This window comes from Pinus tabuliformis, chromosome 8 (genome assembly GCF_031772625.1).
Source record: "Pinus tabuliformis cultivar Carrire ecotype Pingquan chromosome 8, CPIR1, whole genome shotgun sequence".
NCBI lineage: Eukaryota > Viridiplantae > Streptophyta > Pinopsida > Pinales > Pinaceae > Pinus > Pinus tabuliformis.
The window spans coordinates 1,535,045,248-1,535,067,522 of NC_142294.1; the positions used below are offsets into that span (position 1 = coordinate 1,535,045,248).

The 22,275-nt window shown below is 41.1% G+C and overlaps 1 protein-coding gene across 1 annotated transcript in view; it reads left to right on the plus strand.

The window, feature by feature from the left end:
* LOC149241778 (uncharacterized) overlaps positions 1–22,275 on the plus strand; it is a 259,142-nt gene that overhangs the window by 40,629 nt on the left and 196,238 nt on the right. Inside the window, exon 5 of the mRNA XM_089370654.1 lies at positions 18,571–18,637. Coding sequence (XP_089226780.1) covers positions 18,571–18,637 — 67 coding nt within the window. The remainder of the gene's footprint in view (positions 1–18,570; positions 18,638–22,275) is intronic.

Genomic DNA, 22,275 nt, shown 5'->3' on the forward strand with positions numbered 1-22,275 from the left:
GTACTATGGCATACAAATTGGAGCTTCCTGCAGCTTCTCGATTGCACCCAGTTTTCCATGTTTCATGTTTAAAGAAGGTTATAGGCGACAAGCTCCCAGTTCAAACAATATTGCCAGAACTTGACGAGGAAGGAAAAATTATATTGGAACCGGAAGCAGTCACAGAAACAAGAACTCGACAGCTACGAAATCGATCAATTTCAGAGTATCTTATCAAGTGGAAGAACTTATCCGCTGAAGATTCCACATGGGAGGATGAGAATTTTATGCAGAAGTATCCAGAACTACTCAAGCGTTGAGGACAACACTTTTTTGAAGGAGAGGGGCATGTTGGGTCCCTATAATACTAGTGATTACCCCATTACTATTGTAGTTATACCCTTATTTATATTGTTGTGCCCCTATTACCCCCATATTGTTATTTCTGTGCCCCATAGAATCCCTCTATTGTTATTTTTGTGGCTTTATATTATTATTGTTAGGTCGGCTGGATTATATTGTGACTCCTTAGACTCCTATATATAGAAAGGAGGTTTTGTCATTTGAATCATCCAAGAATTGTTCATTTATGTAATGTAAAGGAGGTTGCCCCCTCGAAGAGGCTGATTTCTAAGGCGTTGATCTATCTTTTCTATCTTTTCTTGAGCTGGTTTCATAACACATTCCACAAGCTACAATACCCAACATGGAAAAATTGGTAGACACTACAAATGTGATTGAATTGAGCCTTGGTATGGAAACCTACCAAGTGATAGCTTTCAAATCTAGGGGATGTCGGGATATTTGAATGGATAATCTTGAGCCAAATTTGGTTCATAAAGATAGTGGTTTCCTCTCTGAGGATGTTAATTTTCCTTGAAAATCTCGCATCTGCTATGATGAACAATTTGAAACTAAACATTCTTACAACAAGGCACAAAATTTTCTTAACAATAGATAAGAAGTGGAATAATCACAGAGATAAAGACACAACCATGTAGAAATTTCTCATTTCCCACACCGGTTTCCAGTTTCACCTTATTTCTCCCATGTAGCTAAATGCCCTTTCCCATAACCATACATTTAACAAGCTGAAAAAATTAAATATTGCTGAAAACACAAATTCTGGAAATTTTACAGAACGCTGGAAATTGCAGAAATAAAAATCAGCAGTAATAGACAGCCATTAAAACACATTTAAACACTGAGATTTTTGGTCAACTTGACTTTGGAAAAACCCCCTACAACTCTTGGGGAAAACCAGTTTGAGAGCTCTTCTTTATTTCTGAAAATTGCCTTTTTACAGTGAGAAATATTCAGCAAAAAATCAGCAAGCAAATTTACAACGTATCTCTTTTCCCATGCCTCACAGCAAACTGGAAATTACAGCAAACAGGACAGCAATAAATGCCGTATGGCCTCCTCGATTTTTGTGCCCACTTTTAGCATTAAATGCTGCTGTATGGCCCTCGTTTTGCGTGCAGAAAAATCAACAAACTGCTCCTTGATTTTTGTGCAAGCCACTCGAAAATCGTGCCAAAATCTGCCTGTCACTGTGTGCTGAATCAACTGTACAAATCTGCTCAACTGCTGCCTTGGAATGTGTGCCAAGCTGCTGTCTCCTCCTCCCTGCTCAGAAATCTCTTTTGCTCTCTTGCTCTCCCTCTCCCAATCTGCTCATGAAAGAATGAATGACCTTTTCCTCTTTTTCCTCCTTTAATCTAACCCCAAGTGACTTTTGGGTGATCCCTAAATCCAATGGCTGAAATAGATTGAGATCTAAGGCTGAGATTAAATGCTCATTTAAATCTCACTTTTTATTTTTTAATTCACCCCACTTTAATAAAGACCCACTTAGTCATTTATTTCCAAAGTCACTTTTGCTTTCTAGTTTTTCATTGACTTTATAAAAGTCACTTTAAAATTAGACTTAGTAACTTTATCACTTAAAGTCACTTTTAAATTAGATTTAACTTTATAAAAATTATAAAGTTACTTTAGGAGAAAAATTAAATTCTTTTGGACACTTTTCCCTAGGCCAAAGATCAAAGCCTAAGGGAACCACCTGTCCTCTGGTACCAAATTTCAACACTCCCTCTTACCGAGAAAGGTGTTCCTCACCACACCCATCTTGTCTCTGAAGTAGACATGCTTGCCCCGTGGTAAGGCTTTGGTAAGAATATCTGCAACTTGCTCATCAGTGGAAATATACTCAAGCTTCACAGCTCCCTTTTGAACATAGTCTCTGATGAAATGATATCTGATCCCGATATCCTTTGACCTGTCATGAAATACTGGATTCTCCGTGAGTTTAATGCAACTCTGATTATAACAGTAAATCACTTAAGGTCTCAACGGCTGACCAAATAAGCCAAACAACATCTTGCGAAGCCAGATAGCCTCACAACTAGCTAGACTGGCTGCCATATACTCTGCTTCCGCTGAACTCAGTGCTACTGACTGCTGCTTCCAGCTGAACCATGACACTACTGCTGAACCCAACCCAAAACAACACCCTGAAGTGCTCTTCCTATCAGAAGCACAACCTGCCCAATCAGAATTAGTGTATCCTGCCAATCTCATTCCATCTCCCTGCCTGTAGTCCAGACCATAATCCACTACACCCTGCAAGTACCGCAAAATGTGTTTTGCAGCCACCCAGTGAACCTTCCTAGGCTCACACATAAACTGACTCATCGTGTTGATTGCAAAACAGATATCTGGTCTAGTGTTGACCAAATACATCAAGGAACCAATCAACGGCCTACAATGTGGGATCCACCAACTCGGAATCCGAAGCATGAAGTTTCTTCCAGTTGGTGATCATCGGTGTCGACATGGGTCTACAATCCTCCATGTGGAATCTGCTAAGGATGTCCACAATATACTTCCCCTGCCCCAGGAAGAAATCCCCCTCCTCCTGCCACACCTCCAAGCCCAAAAAGTAATGCATCAAGCCGATGTCCTTCATCTCAAACTCCGTCGCAAGATCTCTCTTGCGGTGCTCTATGAGTCTCTCTGCACTTGTAATGACCAAGTCATCCACATACAGCACCAGAATGAGAGGCTCCTCACCAATCACAATAAAGTAAAGGTTCGGATTTGCCTCACTCTTTGTGAAACCCATCCCCTGCAAATATGTATCTATCCTGGAGTACCAAGATCTGGGAGCTTGCTTCAGTCCATAAAGGGCCTTCTTCAGTTTGCACACATGGGACTCCTTCCCATGCACCTTAAAGCCCTGTGGCTGCTCAATGTACACCTCCTCCTGTATGAAGCCATTGAGAAATGCAGTCTTCACATCCATCTGGTGGATCTTCCAACCCATCTCTGCTGCTATCGATATAATGGAGTGGATCGAAGTATATCGAGCCACGGGAGCGAAGGTCTCTTCATAATCAACTCCCTCTACCTGGGAGAGCCCTCTAGCCACAAACCTTGCTTTGAATTTCTCAATACTGCCATCTGCAGCATGCTTTACCTTGTAAAGCCATCTGGAAGTAACCACGGATTTGCCCTCAGGCCTCGGCACCACCTCCCAAACATCATTCTTCATGATAGAAGAATACTCCTCCTGCATGGCCTCTCTCCAGACCTGCTGGCTAGCTGCCTCCTCATAGCTAGAAGGCTCAGAGTCAAGGATGCTGGTAACCATCGCCATATAGTTACAAAACCTCTCAGGTGGTCTACTCTCTCTGACCGGCCTCTTCGGCTCAGCAACAGATGAGGCATCTCTCAAGGTGTCCTGAAGCCAATTGGGCTTCCTCTTCCCTGAGCGCACTTCTCCCACCGGAGAATGAAACTCCTCCTCCTCATCATCATCAGGAGCCTGAACTCCTGACTGTCTGTCTGCTGTCCTCCTGCCTGCACCTGAACCTGTAGAAGCTGAGGTACCGTGTGAACTGTCCATCAGTGGACTCCCTAGTGAACTGCTCTGCATGTTGCCCAGAGCACCACCCCTCTGGCTCGGTGAGCCACTGCTCACTGATGGACCTGACATCCTCATAGATGTACCTCCTGATCCTCCTGATCCCTGCCCACTGGATCCCTGCGACTGACTCAACTGCTGCTGAGGGTCTGGCTGATCCAGATACTCTAACTCCCGTGACCTCCTAAAGGCCCTGTCCTCCTCGAACTTCACATCCTGTCTGACAACAACTCTTCTCTGTGCAGGAATGTAAATCCGTAAGGCCTTTGAGGTCTCACTGTAGCCCACAAAGATACCCTTATCTACGGTGGGCTCTAGTTTGGTCCTCTTCTCCTTGGGTATATAGGAGTATGTAATGCATCCAAAGATATGAAGATGACCAATATCAGGCTTTTTCCCAGAGAAAGCCTCCTCCGGAGTCATGTGCCCCAAGGCACGATGCGGACTCCTGTTCTGCAAGTAAACAGCTGTGTTGCAGGCCTCTGCCCACAAGAACAATGGCAACCCCTGATCATGTAACATGGCTTTGGCAGCTCCCATGATGGATCTGTTCTTCCTCTCCGCAACCCCGTTCTGCTGGGGTTGTGAGGAACAGTGAACTCCCTCCTAATGCCTGCCTCCGCACAATAGTCAACAAACTCTCCAAGGGTGTACTCTCCTCCATTGTCCGACCTCAGGGACTTGATCTTCCGACCTGTCTGTGTCTCCACAAGAGCTCTGAACTCCTGAAACCGCTTGAAGACCTCACTCTTGGTCTTCAAGAGATAAATCCAGGTCCTCCTGGAGTGATCATCAATGAATAAAACATAGTACTCATATCCACTCAAGGAAACATGAGACATCCGACCGCTCACATCAGAATGAATCAAATCAAGTATCCCAGTCGCTCTACTGTCACTGCTGGGAAAAGGGGATTTGGCAAACTTGCCCATTGCACAACCTCTGCAAGTATCAAAGTCATCAGTACTGAAATCTGGCACACCTGTAGTGATCTCCCGCAATGTCCTCAAGGCTCCATGATACATATGTCCCATCCTGCAGTGCCAAATCTCACACAGCTCAGAACTGCTAGCTCTGCTGTCGGTACTACTGCTCAATGCCAAAAGGGGCTGGAATGCAAACTTGTACACCTTTGCATGGTGTACACCTATCACTCTAGCTGAATCAGCTGGAGTGCCCCTGGGATACATCAACACCTGTCCTCCCCTGAACAGTACCTCATATCTTCTGTCCTCCAAAGCAGAGACGGATATGAGGTTCTTCCTCATCCCTGGCACATAAAGAACATCTGACACTTTCAAGGGAGGTTTGGACTCCCTCTGAAATGTCAGTGTCCCCACCCCGACTGCTCTAACAACTCTGTCATCACCGAGTACTACCTCAATATCAGTGCCACTCTCTGAAAGCTCTGAGAAGTACTCACGGACTCCTGTCATATGACGTGAAGCCCCACTGTCCACATACCAGATACCTCAAGATGCTCCGCTAATCGAGGGAAAAGCATGCTCCCTCTGAACCTGTGTGGCAGGTGATCCTGCACTAGAGGACTCACACGTAGTGAACGCAAACTCCCGGTCAAAACGACCTGCAGAGTCTTCAATCTCTGCTGAAGCTGCCACGTCCTGGTTCTTCCCCTTCTTCTTCTTCTTCTTCTCCGGACACACAACTGCATAGTGTCCCATCTTTTGACAATTCCAACACTTCACCTTGGAATAGTCCTTCTGTGTGTTCCCCTGTTTACCTTTACCTTTGCCTTTGCCCCCACCACTGCTTGTGGAAGCTTGCTTTTTCCCTTTGCCTTTCTTGCCTCCTACCACCAGTGCTACATCCTCATCCTGCTCAACTGGCTTGGCTGCCCCAAGCTGACCTTCCCTGATCTTTGTCTGAATGCAATCATCCCAAAACTTCTCCCATGTGGGAAAGGTCTCACGTGCACAAACCCCATTAGCAAAGTTCAACCATGAACGGGGGAGGCCATTCACTGCAATCCGCACCAACTCAGTGGGTGGAATGGCCTCTCCAATCGCTGCCAACTCATCTCTCACATTAGTAATCTTTGTGAGATATCCAGCTGCACTATCATTACCCATCTTAATGTTCTTCAGCTTCTCCTTCAGGACCATCTTCCGGTTCTCATTGGTATTCTGGTAGAGATTGGACAATGCTGTCCACATCTCATGTGCATTGCTCTTTCCTCTCACATGAGGAATGCAATGGTCTTTGATTCCGTCTAGAATCAGCCTCTTATCCTTGTTGTTTTTTTTATTATAAGCAGCCAACTGAATAGCATCAGTAGGCACAACAACATGATTTTGTGTGGTATGCACCATGATATCCCAGACTTCTGCCTCCTCAAAGATACTCTGCATTTTCTCCTTCCAAACGCTGTAATTTGTATGCCCATCCAGCCTATCCTCCACCCTCAATCCCAATGACATCTTGCTGTCCTAAAACTGAAAATAGCACTGCTGTAATAAAGATAAAACTGCTGTTTATGAAAAAATCAGCTTGCTGGAATTTTCTGAGTTAAAAATCAGCAGCTGTAATTTTTCTTTTTGCTGTCCCAAACTGCTTTTCAGCACTCAAGCTCCGATACCATGTAGAAATTCTTATTTCCCTCCCCGGTTTTCAGTTTCACCTTATTTCTCCCATGTAGTTAAATGCCCTTTCCCATAACCATACATTTAACAAGTTGAAAAAAAATAAATATTGCTGAAAACACAAATTTTGGAAATTTTACAGAATGCTGGAAATTGCAGAAATAAAAATCAGCAGTAATAAACAGCCATTAAAACACATTTAAACACTGAGATTTTTTGTCAACTTGACCCTAGAAAAACCCCCTACAACTCTTGGGGAAAACCAGTTTGAGAGCTCTCCTTTATTTCTGAAAATTGCTTTTTTTACAGTGAGAAATATTCAGCAAAAAATCAGCAAGCAAATTTACAACTTATCTCTTTTCCCATGCCTCACAGCAACCTGGAATTTACAGCAAACATGACAGCAATAAATGCTGTACGGCCTCCTCGATTTTCGTGCCCACTTTCAGCATTAAATGCTGCTGTACGGCCCTCGTTTTTCATGTAGAAAAATCAGCAAACTGCTCTTCGATTTTTGTGCAAACCACTCCTCGAAAATCATGCCAAAATCTGCCTTTCACTGTGTGCTGAATCAGCTGTACAAATCTGCTCAACTGCTGCCTTGGAATGTGTGCCAAGCTGCTGTCTCCTTCTCCTCGCTGTTCAGAAATCTCTCTTGCTCTCTTTCTCCCAATCTGCTCATGAAAGAATGAATGACTTTTTTCTTCTTTTCCTCCTTTAATCTAACCCCAAGTGACTTTTGGGTGATCCCTAATTCCAATGGCTGAAATAGATTGAGATCTAAGGCTGAGATTAAATGCTCATTTAAATCTCACTTTTTATTTTTGAATTCACCCCACTTTAATAAATATTAAAGACCCACTTAGTCATTTATTTCCAAAGTCACTTTTCCTTTCTAATTTTTCATTGACTTTATAAAAGTCACTTTAAAATTAGACTTAGTAACTTTATCACTTAAAGTCACTTTTGAATTAGATTTAACTTTATAAAAATTATAAAGTTACTTTAGGAGAAAAATTAAATTCTTTTGGACACTTTTCCCTAGGCCAAAGATCAAAGCCTAAGGGAACCACCTGTCCTCCGATACCAAATTTCAACAAACCACACAAATGCGCAATTATTTTTCTAGGGAAACCCAACTGGGAAAACCCTCTCCTTTGTTGTAGAATTTATTGATAGAATTTGAGTAATTAGATCTCTTACAGGGCAATTTATCACATTGATAACTAACTCGTTCTCACTGCTACACTAGCTAGAAACACCTTGTTACAACTTTGACCCAATTCCTCCTAGCTTGCGGCTTGCCTGGCCCTCTTTCCTTTTGCAGGAGATCTCCTATTTCCTAGCACAAATCTGGCTACAAGAAGGTCTCTCTATCACTATGTATTGTACCCTCCAAAATACACTCTACCAGCAAGGCTCTCACAGACAAATTGGTGCAAACTCTCACAATTCTATGTCTTGTCACAATCCTTCGTGAGCAAAACAACTGATTACAATTGTGCCTTTTGACCTCTTTATAAGCAATTCACGTAGGCTAAATCTGGCAAGTTGTATTTTAGGAAGTTGACTTGTGATTGATGAGTTAACTAGATGCAATTTACTCATGTAACTCATCTCATCTCTATCACTCGTCCTTCTCCCAATCAAACTCGCACTAGAAGACAAAAATTGAGCCTTCCACTCTTGCATATCAATCAAACTGCTTCATGAAATGCCCTAACTTATAGGAACTCACGTTGATTTTTAGAAACTTGTGCATGTTAAGGAAAAACTACGTCTGGTCTCTTTGACCAAGGCACAAGTCAAAGAAGGACCTTTCTCACTACAATTTTCAACACTCCCTCTTAGCGAGGAAGGCGCTTCTGGAAGAACCTCGTCCACTTGGATTTGTCTCCAACAATACCACGTTTTCCGTCGCTGCAGCTGCTTCTTCTGAACTTGAAGGCTTCCCTGCTTTCTTCTACAAAGACTAATCTGAAGACCCGTTCTTTCCAACCATGCTCTGTGAGTCTATCACTTCAGTCATAAGTGCCATATACCCTATGTACCTATGTGCTGCTTCCTCTTGCTGGAAGTGATATTGGAAGATTCAACTCTCTTATGATCTCCCTTAACCAAATCCTTTGCCCACTTGGCTTGAACTCTCCCTATACTAGGAGTCTCTGACTAAGTGGCTACCTCCACTTGCCCTAGGCTATGCTCCTCATCATCTTGCTGGTCAGCTTAACTGCCAACTAGCTTAGACTCAAACTGATATACTGGCTGAGGCTCCATCTTTAGAGCTCTGTCTTGCTCTCACTCAACTACTACATCTCTACTCTGAGAACTCCTTGCCTTGCTGCTCGAGGCTGCACCTGTCCCTACCTAAAGCTTGTAAAGCTTCTTCATCCTCACACCTATTTGCTTCTTACATCTAGAAGCTATGTGCTGGAGGTAAGCCTTACCTCTGCTGAAGATGACATCATAACCCTTGTCCTCAACGGTATCTATCAAAACAAGATTTTGCGTCAATCTTGGAACGTAGAGAACATATTTGAGATGAAGAGGATTACCTTACTTTCTCTGAAAACTAACAGTACCAACTCCTCTAGCTGCATACTGACCATCATCTCCTAGCTCAATATGAAACTGTATGTCCTTCTCCTTTAGGTGGCTGGAATTCTTCTTGTTCCTGGTCATGTGGAAGGATGTTCCTTAAACACATCTGGCAGGTACTTTGCCTCCTCTTCTGCTGATCACTGCAACTTCTGCTCCCTTAGAAAGCGTGCATCTCCAACTCCACAATCTGCCACTATCAATGATCACAACTCCTTTTGTGTCATTGAACTTTGGCTCACTGATCTGCCCCACTAGCAGGCCTCTAGCTCCACTAAGAAGTTTGCTCATTGGGTCTTCTGGATTTGCCCTCTTATCAGTGGTTTGGTCATTTTCAACCCTCTGAACTAGGGCTCCACAACTCTGCCTCTTAACAACTCATTAGTCCTTCAATGATCATTGTACATGAGGACTTCAAGGACTTCCCACTTGTCCAGATTCTGGATGTTTCAGAATGCTGCTCCCATGGCACGCAAATCTGACCTGTCACTGTGACACATCAGCCCTATTGTCATTCTCCTCAGGGCATCTAAAACTACCCACACATAATCAACTCTTTGACTGATCTAGGGCTTGCAAATCAGCCACTAACAGTCCATACACTTACTGTTCTTAGGTTGCTTCAGATCTCTGTCCAAACACCACTAGGACAATCTTCCACCTAGCAATATCTCTCCATAACCTTCACTGCCCTTGCATATCTAGGTCTCCTTGTCAAATACTTGACAAAACTTGAACCTCATGCATAGCCACTCCTTGAGAGATCTTTGCACTTGTGGATCCATGAACTGCTGCCCTAAAAACTTTCAGGATAAACCTACAATATACTATCATCAGTGCTCCTTGACAGCCATACAACGACCCTACCTCTGTCCATACTTGCACGCTGCTTTTGGACTGACTTTAGGCTTGACTGGGCTGACTGTCCATGCACTGCAACAACCCTAGACTAGGGCATCTAAATCTGCTGTTCAAACTTCAAACCCTTTGAACAGACTTCATTACCAACACTTTCCGCTTCCTTCTTCACTTCAAGACAACTCCTCCATCTTTTGCCCTACACGCCTTTCGATTCACACTTGGAGACACATTTAGGGACAAAACTTCTGAAGGTTGTTCTTGCTTGAAGAAACCCTCAACTAGGGCATACAATCTGCTGTCCTAGACCTTAGGACAGCTCTCCATCACCTAACAAATCAACCTCTAGGATACCAATCAACTCACCTTTCAAGACGTCCACACTATCCTGAAATATTCGTTGTTTTGTGCACTAGAATTGAGGTTCTCAACCCTCTTTTTAGGGCTTCTGTCACCACCATGACAACCCCAACTTCGGCCCTGATCCACAGTGTTGTGGCTCCCTCAAACTAGGGTAGGATCCACCTGCGGCCTCCTCAATTCATGCTCTTTTCTGTCTGCGGTCACACTACCTAAGCCTTGGCCCTGTGCATAATCCATGTGCTCAGATTTGAGGGTAATTTGCCCTAAAACCAGTCATCAATTGAGGTATTGAGGCCTCCTTTCAGATGAGGTTTACAGCTGAAACCCTGTTTGATGCACTACAAGACTCGACCTAGATATTTCACCCACAAAACTTCCACAGAACCAAACACTCGTCCAACAACTCCTCATATACTCGGCTTGTCCTGATCACAAGAGATAGCACAAAAATTGTCCTCCTCTTCATGCTGGATCAACTCCTTAGGTCTGTGGCCAGATCAGATTGGTATCCACTTAGGTGAGATCCACTTGGATGGTTAGTGATGGTCTTTATACTGATTCTGCTCTGATACCATGTTAATTTTCCTTGAAAATCCTGCAACTGCTATGATGAACAATCTGAAACTAAACGTTCTTTCACCAAGACACAAAATTTTCTTAACAATAGATAAGAAGTGGAATAATCACAGGAATAAAGACACAGTCACACAAACACAATTAGTTTTCTAGGGAAACCCAACTGGGAAAACCCTCTCCTTTGCTGTAGAGTTTATTGATAGAATCTGAGCAATTAGATCTTTTACAGGGCAATTTATCACACTGATAACTAACTCGTTCTCATTGTTACATGAGCTAGAAGATCTCTTTCCTTGTGTAGGAGATCTCCTATTTCCTAGCACAAATCTGGCTACAATAAGGACTCTCTATCATTGCGTATTGGACCCTCCAAAATGCGCTCTACCAACAAGGATTTCACACACAAACTGGTGCAAACTCTCACAATCTACTGAGCTGTGTCTTGTCACAGTCATTCGTGAGCAAAACAATTGATTACAATTGTGCCTTTTGACCTCCTTATAAGCAATTCACATAGGCTAAATCTGGCAAGTTGTATTTTAGGAAGTTGATTTGTGATTGATGAGTTAACTAAATGCAACTAACTCATGTAACTCGTCTCGTCTCAATTTAGAACTTGAGACTCAATCAATCATCCTTCTCCCAATCAAAATTGCACCAGAAGACAACAACTGAGCCTTCCACTCCTGCATATCAGTCAAATTGCTTCATGAACTGTCCTAACTTATAGGAACTCGCCCTAATTTTTAGGAACTCATGCATGCTAAGGAAAAGCTGCTTCTGGTCTCTTTGACTAAGGCACAAATCAAAGAAGGACCTTTCTCACTGCTATTTTCAACATAGGATAGGATGGGCACAAGCTAAGGAACCCCAATGCTAGCATCCCACAGGCACTAATCCTTGCTGAAAGTGTAGTACATGATCTTCCAAGATTCTCCAAATAGCTAGCATCATAGCAACTTTCAATTGAAGATACAAAGTAGATATTTTTAACAAAGACACTCTCCTTCATTTTATATAGACAAAGGTGAGGAGGCCAACAATAAAATATGGACTAGGTCCATGAGTAACCCTAGGCTATGTCAATAAACAAAGCAACAATTGGAGTGCTCCTCAAAGCAAGGTGTCCAAAGGTTACGCTAAGGTTTGTCCAACCCCCATGGTGTTGCACCCTTCAATCTAGTTGTCTACATGTCAAGTGCTCCTTCAACTTCAAGATGTTGTGCCCTCCAATTAATGGCTCCTCAACTCAAGCATGCATCCTCAAATTGTGCAAGGTGTTGATATGTTTCTGGGGCCAAGTGCTCAACTTCCAACTACCTAACTGCCCTTTTCCAACATGGTTACTCCACATGTGCCAATTGCTCATCATCCTCAATAAGTGTGCCCTTGTAGAAGATGCCAACTATTGCATGTGCCAACTACCACTTCAAGAAGTGCAGCTCTGTAGAACTGATCCCAAGGCAATAGTACACCAATATAAGCTCTGCAAATATATGTAAAAAATAAATGAAGGGGCTATGAGACTACAAGCCCTTGACATCCCATGAAACACTCTCTTAGCTAGGTGAAAACATCTATTTTCACCAAGTTTTCGGGATGGGGAAGTTTTCAGAATGCGGGAAGGGGGACATGTTGGAGCACCCCCAAATTTTAGGAAAATTCACGGGCGACAGGTGATGTCAGGGAACCTACATATTGGCCCTTGTCTCTAAAATTTTTAAATATAAAAAAATAATGATAAAATCCTAGCATTAGAATTCGTCCCATGCATATTCATCATTGTGCAATCTAGTGGAAATGCAATAATCCTGCCAATTCTGAAATCTTGAAAACTGTTAAATCTGTTGAACAATCTAACTATTAGATGTTTTTGCCTTTTTTGCTGGAATCCAATGATATGATTTTTGGCAAAATCATGAATTTAAGTTGTTTAAAATGTGTTTTTGAGTGTATAAATGGATTTAGTGTCCTAAAAAACCCATGGGGCACTCGATTTCTATAGATTACATCACTGAAACTTAAGATTCCAAGAAATTTCTGCCATATTTCAGTCAAAATTGACTGGATAAGTTGATTGGAAAAGGGAAAAATGTCTAACTGTTAGACTACTGCTTTTAATATTATCATTAATTACCATGGTCCTAGACTCCTAAAAGTTCTATCCCTTATTATTTTTATTTTTTATTTTCATTGGTTGTTGGACAAAAAATTTGGGGGAAGCACCCAAGAGTCCCACGTTTTAGAATTTTATTGAACCCAACACCCGATATTCAATTCCCAACAATTATTATTTGAACGAATACACGACCAGATTCCTAACACAAAATAATATAGTGAAAAGAACAATTTGATTTGAACCACATACACATAAACAAATTTTTGCCCAATCAACAATTCTTTATTAATTAAAATTTATCACAGAACTTACTTGGGCTCTCGTCCGGGGATAATGGCCCAACTAAGAAATTATAGGTTACAAAACTGATCACCAGCCTCTCTGCGCTCTCTCGGACCCAACAGACATTCACTGAGAAGCTTCTCTCAATCATGTGCCGCCGTTGTGTCTTCTCCTCACCTTAGCCAAGCCTTTATAACTTTACATTGAGCCAAAACCCTAATCCTAAACCTAATCTTAATCTCAAAGTGATGGATGACCAAGATTAAATCTTGCCTCATTTGAGATCAACGGCTAAGATTAAAACTTAATCATTAAAGTAAATAATTTACTTTATCTAAATTTTATTTTTAGCTCAAAAAACCAACAGATAATTATGTGTCTTTTCCTAAGTTAAACTCAGACTAAGTTACATCAACCAATGTTACTTGGGAGCGGGAGCGGGAGCGGGGAGCAGGAGCGAAAACGGGAGCGGGAGCGACCATTTTCAGAAGCTCCCGGTTTGGGAGTGAATCCGGGAGCGATTTTTAAAAAAAATATATATTTTTTATATTTTGTAATTTTTGATACATATATGTCAACAAAAAACATGTAGAATGATGAATTAGACATAAAAAACATAAAAAAACATAGATTGATCATTGAACCATATCACATCAATCATCTAGATTCTAGAAATTATAATCGTCATCAACCATGTCCACAAGTTAGTAAAATACATATTACAACTGCAACATATTGAGTCTTATAAATCATGATTCATCAAATTCAATCTTAAAGTTTCAACTTCAAGCTTTCAGAATTGAAAATTCAATAACATTTATCATCATTGATCACCAAAGTTGTACTTGTAAGCTAATTTTAACCATTACAAGAAGTAATATCGAAGATATTTCTAAGTCCTAACTTCTAACTATTAACATGATATGAAATGTTAAAAATTTATAAAATGAAACATGAATAATGAGATGAAATGAAACAACTTTAGTCTTTCACAAAGCATCATATTCATAATTCACAATCATTACCAATGAGTTATAATTGCCAAGGCCCAACTTCAAACTTCAAATTTTCATTGTCACAGTGATATAATGTTTACAAAAAATATCATTATGATATGAAAGAGTCAAGAGTCAAGAGTCAAGGACTCAAAACTCAACAGTTATGAAAACTAAAGTCTAATAGAAACTAAAAAAGACAAGTAAACTGTAAATCTACATGTGGCCCTTGCCACGAGAGTCTCCAGGAGTATAAGCAGGTCGTGGTGGTCTTCTAGGAGTCTCCCGCACAGACCGACGACCAGAACTAGAACCTCCACGCGAGGGTGTAGATGGAGGTGGCGACAGCAAAGGAACAAGACTCAGACCTCGAGCACTGCTACTGGATGGTGGAGGTGGAGGTGGAGGTGGCATGGCTGCTGCTTCATTTTCATCCCTTACAAGTTCCTCTTCTAGTTCTTCAATATGTACAATGCCATCCTCCAAATTGTCATCCTCTGGGTGATTGTCCCAAATTTTATATGTGGGATCCTCATTAGCCCGATCACAGTAATGACTCAACAACCTCAAGTTGTAGTGCACATAAACCAAGCTTTTTGCTCGGTTTTCATTGAGTTTGTTTCTTTTCACATTATGTATATAGCTGTAGGTGCTCCAACACCTCTCTGCGGAAGAAGAATTTACAACCTGTGAAATAACTTTTTTTGCCAATTTTGGCAAAAGTCCGTGGCTGCCATATGTTTCCCACCATGTGGGAGATTCAAATTTATCTTTGTCGTCCATTGCATGGAAGTTACCATACAAACCAGTGCCACTGAAGTATTTGCCTATTTCAAAGCGCACAGCTGCACATTCCTCCCTGTCAGGTACCAACTTTTCTAATGCTTCCAAATATCCTTTAGTTACCTCTGGATCTAAATGGGGTTTGGTCCTAACCCCACCCCCTGCTGCAGGTTGGCCCAACCAAGATGTAGAGTAGTATTTTGGCGTAAGGATATACGCCAAGCAATGTAGTGGAAGGTTAAGCCTATTCCACCGTTCACACACACAATCATGAATCAGTTTGTAGAAGTTGGGATCTCTATTATGAACAATGTCTTTTATTTCCCCCAACATGGTATCCATTTGCTCATACACCTCGCCAATCACTGGTTTGTCTGTATCTGCAAACCGAATCATGTGATAAATTGGCTTGGTGAAATCCGGTACCTGCCTCACACTTGTCCAAAACTGCCCATCTAGAGCGGCCTCCTCCACCATTTCAAAACTTGCCATGTCAGCTACATTTGTAGCCCTTTCCTTTAACACCTACCAATGTGGACTTGATACCATGCTAGCTAATGCCTCTCTTACCTTCAAAAGGCGCCTGAAGGTGAGGTAATAGCTACCAAATCTAGTCTTCGCAATCTTCAGCAACTCCAATCTCGAGTGACTGCGGAAAAGGCCATGGGTATTGCTATGATTTGTAATAAATTTTATCATTTGTTTGCCTTTCTTGTACAAATCACCAATCCATTGGTATTGTTCATTTTTGTTTTTGACAATATCATGCAACAGATGGTTCAATGTGTGAACCAAACATCCAGACCAAAATATGTTGGGGTATTTATCCTCAATAATTGCTCCCGCTGCCTTACAATTAGGAGCATTATCAGTGATGACTTGGATGACATTGTATGGGCCAATACGCTCAATTGTTTCAAGTAATGCTTCTGCAATGTTGATGGCGGTCTTGAACTTGTCTGAGTAATCATGTGCAGCTAGAAAGATGGGACCACTAACAGACACAACAAGAACACTTATCAATGGCTTGCCTTTTACATTTGTCCATCCATCAGATACAATGGACACCCCATGGTCAGTCCAAGAACTTGTCATTTTATTCAAAGAATGTGATATTTTTGCTTTTTCATGATCAAGGCCAACGGTTCTTGCCTTGTCATACCCAGGGCTCTTGTATCCTTTAGGGGCCTCATTTATGGCAGAAACCATTTCGTGCCAATAAGGTGAGCGTAGAACATTGAATGGTATCCCACATGCATAGAGAAACCTGTAAACTTTTGAATCCACATCATTCCTACACCCCTCATCAAGGAAATCTGATATGGTTCTATGCCTTAAAGATGATGACCCTGTGCCTCCATGTCCATATCCACTGCCTTGGGAGGATGCTGAAGGAGTTCTTTGTGATTGTGAGCTTGGTTCAAAGAAACCCCTTGATTTTTTTGTTCTGTATTGGGCTTCCTCCTCTTCCCTTATGTATTTGGCTCTATCCGCTGTTGACACCGCTGTACAAGTTTTGATTCCTATTTGTTTCTCTCCATCCCATGGCCTTTTCCCGCAGAGGTGTCTTCTAGCACGGGTGTATGAACCTGTGTAATCAGTGTTGCAATGGGGGCAATGAAATTTAGTGGTTCCACCCCCTCTCCCTGTTTCAGCCCTGTGAACATATTTCCACAATGGAGTTTGGTCTTGTTTAGTTTTTTGAGGGTCATGTTCACCCTCCTCCAGCTCCTCCTCATCGGGGTTTTCACCCATTTGACTTTCTCCGGCTTCTTCATCCCCCTCTTCAGTTTGGGGCCCCCTCCGTTTCCTACTCTCCAGCACCATAATAACCATAAAAGGGACCAGGAAGAGGAAAATGCCAATAAATATAGCCAGGTCCATGGTGTTTGATGTTTGTAGGGTTTTGATTCTTGAATCTGCAAATTAATTTAATTTATTGGGATTAATTAATTTAATTTAAATACATGATTTTTAAACTCAAACAGTTAAATTAAATTAACTAAATTACTATCTAACCAGCTAAACTAACTAAATTACTAAGTTACTTACCTCTGCAGGCTTGCTCCTCGCTCCTTGGCACTTGCTCCTCGCTCCTCAGCACTTGCTCTTCTCTCCTTTGCTCTTGCTCCAGCTCCAAACTCAACCTCAATGAAGTTAGAATGAATTTTTTTTGGCCCATTGGGCTTTTAAAACCCAATTTTTTTTTAATTTTTTTTTTTTATTTTTCGGGTCCGCGGATTTTTTTCCGCCGAACCGCTCCCGGAGCGATTTTTAATGCTCGGGAGCGATCGGGGAGCGATCGCTCCCCGATCGCTCCCGAGCATTAAAAATCGCTCCAGGAGCGTCGGAGCGATCGCTCCCTAACAGACCAGGGAGCGCAAATTTTTTTAAGGGAGCGTGCTCCCGAAAATCGCTCCCGTCCGGGAGCGATTTTGGGAGCGCATTCCCAAGCCGCTCCCGCCCGGAGCGCGATTCGGGAGAGGGTTCGGGGGGGCGGGGGGCGCTCCCCCGCAACATAGACATCAACAAATATTCTAAGGTGATGTGTGGGCGACTTCTGCACGCCTAGACACAAGGCCTGTGCAGAAGTACCTGCGCGAGCTACAAACTTCAACACTTCTTGGGGGGTGGGGAGGCTGCTCAGATGTCCCTTTTTTGGGGAAACATGTCCCCCACACCGGGGAAACGTTTCCCCATGTGTTTATGCAAGTTTCCCCCAATGGGGGACATGGAGAAATTTTTCCCGAGGTGTCAGCCAATCCTCGGATTGCGGGAAACATGGGGAGCGCACGCACCACCTTGGAGGACGTGTCCTATTGGAGCACTGGAAAAAGCTTTTCGAGCAACCAAAAGTTGACAACTATTAGGCATAGACCCTTCAGAACTGTGACTGATTTGATATCAGCACTAGTCCAAGCTTGTCTTAGTATCATTGGCACTGTGGCTGATATTTACTTTGAAGCCAACAAAAGGTAAACTACCAACCGTTTGGCTAGAGAATTCATAATGCCACTCAATCATTAACTGAATATGGCTAGGTGACTAGTTTATTTAATTGGGGTTTGTGACTGTGTTTATTGTTGCCTTCTACCTAGTTATATTCAAGCTTTATGTGTCCCTGGTGATGGGTGGAATGTCCACTCGAAAACTCTACAGTTTATATCCAGAAAAATTGCATGAACAACATGATTACCAACTATAAAAACCTGCACATTCAAAGTTTTTTTCTGTTTGATCAGAAATCTCTGTGATGTTACATGATCATGGTTGTGCCTTTAAAGTTTAAACAGAAGGCTGTCCTAAAATATCAATTACAACGTTTTGATGAGTTGGATGCCAATTTTTCTTGTCCTGTTTTCTTTGTTTCTCTGTGATTGGTTGGTGATTCATGTTTTTCATGAAAGGGATTTGTTACTTTCCACCATTTTAATATATAGCTGATTTATATTCTTTGCTAAGTGAAATTTTGATTACATCTTTATTCAGGTTAAGGCCTTCAAATAATGTAAAAGCAAAGCAGAAACAAGAGAAAATCATGCAACAGCAGTGGGAGGTTAGTCATCAAATTGACACTCTCTGTGGCTTTATCAATTTATTATTACTTTTGATGGTTATTGTGCTGAGAGTGAACCTGTGTATTTCTTTATGCATGTTCTGAACTTATACAAGTCACATATCAGATTGTGTGTTTTGTACCAGAACATCATAGAATAAGGATCCTAAAATCCATAACTGAATTACAGAAGAAAAGGCAATCGATTTTTTTATACAGCTCTTTAACTGTTATGCATTTGTGTGCATGCTAAAGGCTCATTGTCATGTTTTGTTTCCCTTTGACCATAAGGGGTATTGCCATTTTCGTTTGTCTTTGACCATTAAGGGTTTTGTTTTTCTGATAATTTTAAGTGATGTTCGTGACTTGAGGGGCAGATCTTTGTTTTCCCTAATGTTTTCTTTGAGGAATAATGAATGATGAGAATCAGTTAACAGTGTATCTAGTGTAATTGGTCATGCATATGATGAGTAGAATGACATGGGTTGAAAAGAAGAATAACAAGGTTCACAAAGTTAAATGGTCATCTATTTGGATTTGAACAATGACTTGATTGCAAGTTTTTGATTGTTTCTTGTAAGCTTACAACTTATCTGTCAGAAACGAATAGTTTGTTGGCTAACATTGAACAAACTGTCTTTCACAAGCAGGCAGTTTGTCAGTTTCCCAAGAGGATGGACTGATTACTGGAAAATCATTTCTGTATTTGATCAGTGATTTTGCACAAAGTAGTTGATGACTAGGCATCAGTGGCTGTAACTTATGATCTAAGGGGACAATCAATTGTTGGCTATTTTGATATAGCTATATGTATTCAAGGGGAAATGTCCCATGTATTGTTTGATATGGGAGAACCTCTGTTGTTGAGGATGACAGAAAGGCCTAAATGCTAGAGAATTAAGCTGGCTAGTTATCAATGATTGTGTCTAATTGGCAATTGCCACATGTGGCAATTGACTGACCATCGATATGATGGAAACATCTGTATAAAGAGCTGTGCTATGCATTTTATTTTAAGAGATGAAATTTCTGTTGTGGACTATGACATGAAATGTTGCTGGCAAGAGAATTGGGATGAAATTCTGCTTGCCAGTGTGCATATTGTTGAGAAATCTAGGGCAGCTAGATTGGGTGTGATTTCTCTTATCTTTGATAACTGCTTGTGATATTCTTTTACTTTAACTTGATGTACTTATATTTGCTTCTTATCTTGATTATTATGGTGTTCTTATCATCAAACAACTACCAAAATATGAAGATCAATAGAGCAAATGGACACAAGATGTAGGTTGCTAGTCAGGGCCAAAACCTCTCCTAGAGAGGAAACCCACAAGAATTCTTCTCTTCTTATAGAATCTTCAAATGACGAATTCCAAGACCTTTAGACCCTAGACCAAGACCCCTCCAAGACCAAGTCAACCTTCTTTTAGATGAGCTTTTCTTTCACAAAGTCAACCCAAGTCAAATTGCTTCAAAACTGCTGCAACTTCACTTCTGATCTCAAGTTCGGACCTGCAACTTCTGACTGCAGATTTCGGCCTTAATGCAGAAACCCTAATTTGCATGTGTGGGTGAAAATATGGCAGAAAATGTGTCTCTTTTCTTCGTTCGACTTGCCCTTTTCTTCTAGGTAATGATGCTTTCAAAATTGATCCAAATTTCGGCTTCTTTTAGTAGATCTGCAATTCGGTCTTGTAGCAACAAAGTGTGCCCTAATTTCTTCGCATGTGTGGGATAATGTGGCCCAAAATCAGATTTCAAAAACTTCGATTTTTGTTCCTTTAATTCTCCTCTTCTTCATTGGATTTTGACTTCTTTTCTTATCTCTTGATTGAGCTTGATTGATTGTCTCCCAAATGAGGTCGAATCCTTCTTATAAATAGGTTTCAAGGAGTATGAATTATCCTAATGAGGCCTAATGAGGACAACTTGTTCTCTTGCAGGCTGACTTGTTCTCTTGCAGGCCTACTTGTTCTCTTGTAGGCCGACTTGGTCTTGGAAGGAGACTTTGACACATTTTGACTCAATTTAAATTCTTTTGACTTGCCCAATTAGGTCTATTACATATGACAATGACTCTTTTGACTCCTTGACTATATGACAAAACCCTAGAAGCACACAATGGGTACTTGACCTACAAATAAATTATCCTTGAGCATGCAACCCATGCTATAAAATAACAATAATAAATTTTCTCTCTATTTTACATCAAATATATAAAATCAATATTACAAGAGATATTATGAAGACTGAACCTAGTTACAAATTTCAACACATACTGTCTTCTTGACATGATGAATCCTTTTCCTATGAGTTGCTTGACACTTGTCTTTTAAGGAAAGTCTATGATATACATGCTCCTAACCATCGATGGAAGTACACCTGCATGTAAATAAGATGACACAAACAGATGCATACATTGTTTCCAATGCCTAGGATTGAGCCTTCCAAGGGTCACTCTGGAGTAATAATTGTTAGGATGAGGATCATGGACAATGTACATTTTGTTTGTATTGCATAGGTTTTATGAATAAATAACACCATGCATATGTAATTTGAATGGTCCAATCACATGAAGAAGTTCTTAGAACAGATGGCCTAGATGAGAAGAGTCTTAGGTTTGTTGAAATTTTATGACTAAAAAGTTTCCTGCAATCCCAACCCGGTTTTAATTTCACCTTATCACTCCCATTCAGTTAAATGGCCTTTCACATAAACATACATTCAACATATAGAATTTTGGAAGTGAAATTTTCATATTAAAACACATGGGACTGTCAACACACGCTGAAAATAAATATCGACATAAACAGACCAGCAAATCACATAAAAATACGCACAGATTTTTGGTCAACTTAGACCGAGGGAAAACCCCTTCAATCTTCTCTGGAGAAAACCTGTTAGAGAGCTCTTCAAATTTATTTATCTTTCAAGTTCAGGAAAAAATACATTTGCAGACAAAACAAAACAACAAAATACAACTTATCTCTTCAGCCCAAAACTCCTTGAAAATTGTGCCCACTTTGCCTTGATTTCCGTGCCCACTTGAAGCTGAAAATATGTACTGTATGGATACGACTGTACAGATTCCATACGGACTGTACGATTTTTTTTTCATTTTTTTTCTCAAAAACTTCTCTCGAATGGCATGCAGCTCACAACATTAAATGTTGTTCGTATTGTACCCTCTGATGTTTTCTATGCCTCGATTTCCATGCCCAACTTTGCCCAAAAATCACTCCTTCAGCTTGCTGCAACAAATTTGTCCTTCAGAATTTGACTCCAGCGCTTAGCCTCCTTTCTCCAATCTGCTCATGAAGAATGAATGCGGTCTCTTTTTTCTTTTCCCCCTTTTGTTTACCTAAATGACTTTTGGGCAACCCTAAGATCTAATGGCTTCGATTCATTTAGATCAAGGGATGAGAATAACTGTGCATTTAATTCTCACTTTCTATTTTTTAACTCACCCTTTAAATAAAGTACCCACATTGTACTTTATGTCTAAAGTCACTTTTCACTTTATAATTTAACATTGACTTCACCACTTATAAAGTCACTTTCACTTTATAAAGTCACAATTAGCAAAAGAATTATTTTGGACACTTTTCCCTAGGTAGAGACTAACCCATGGGAAACCA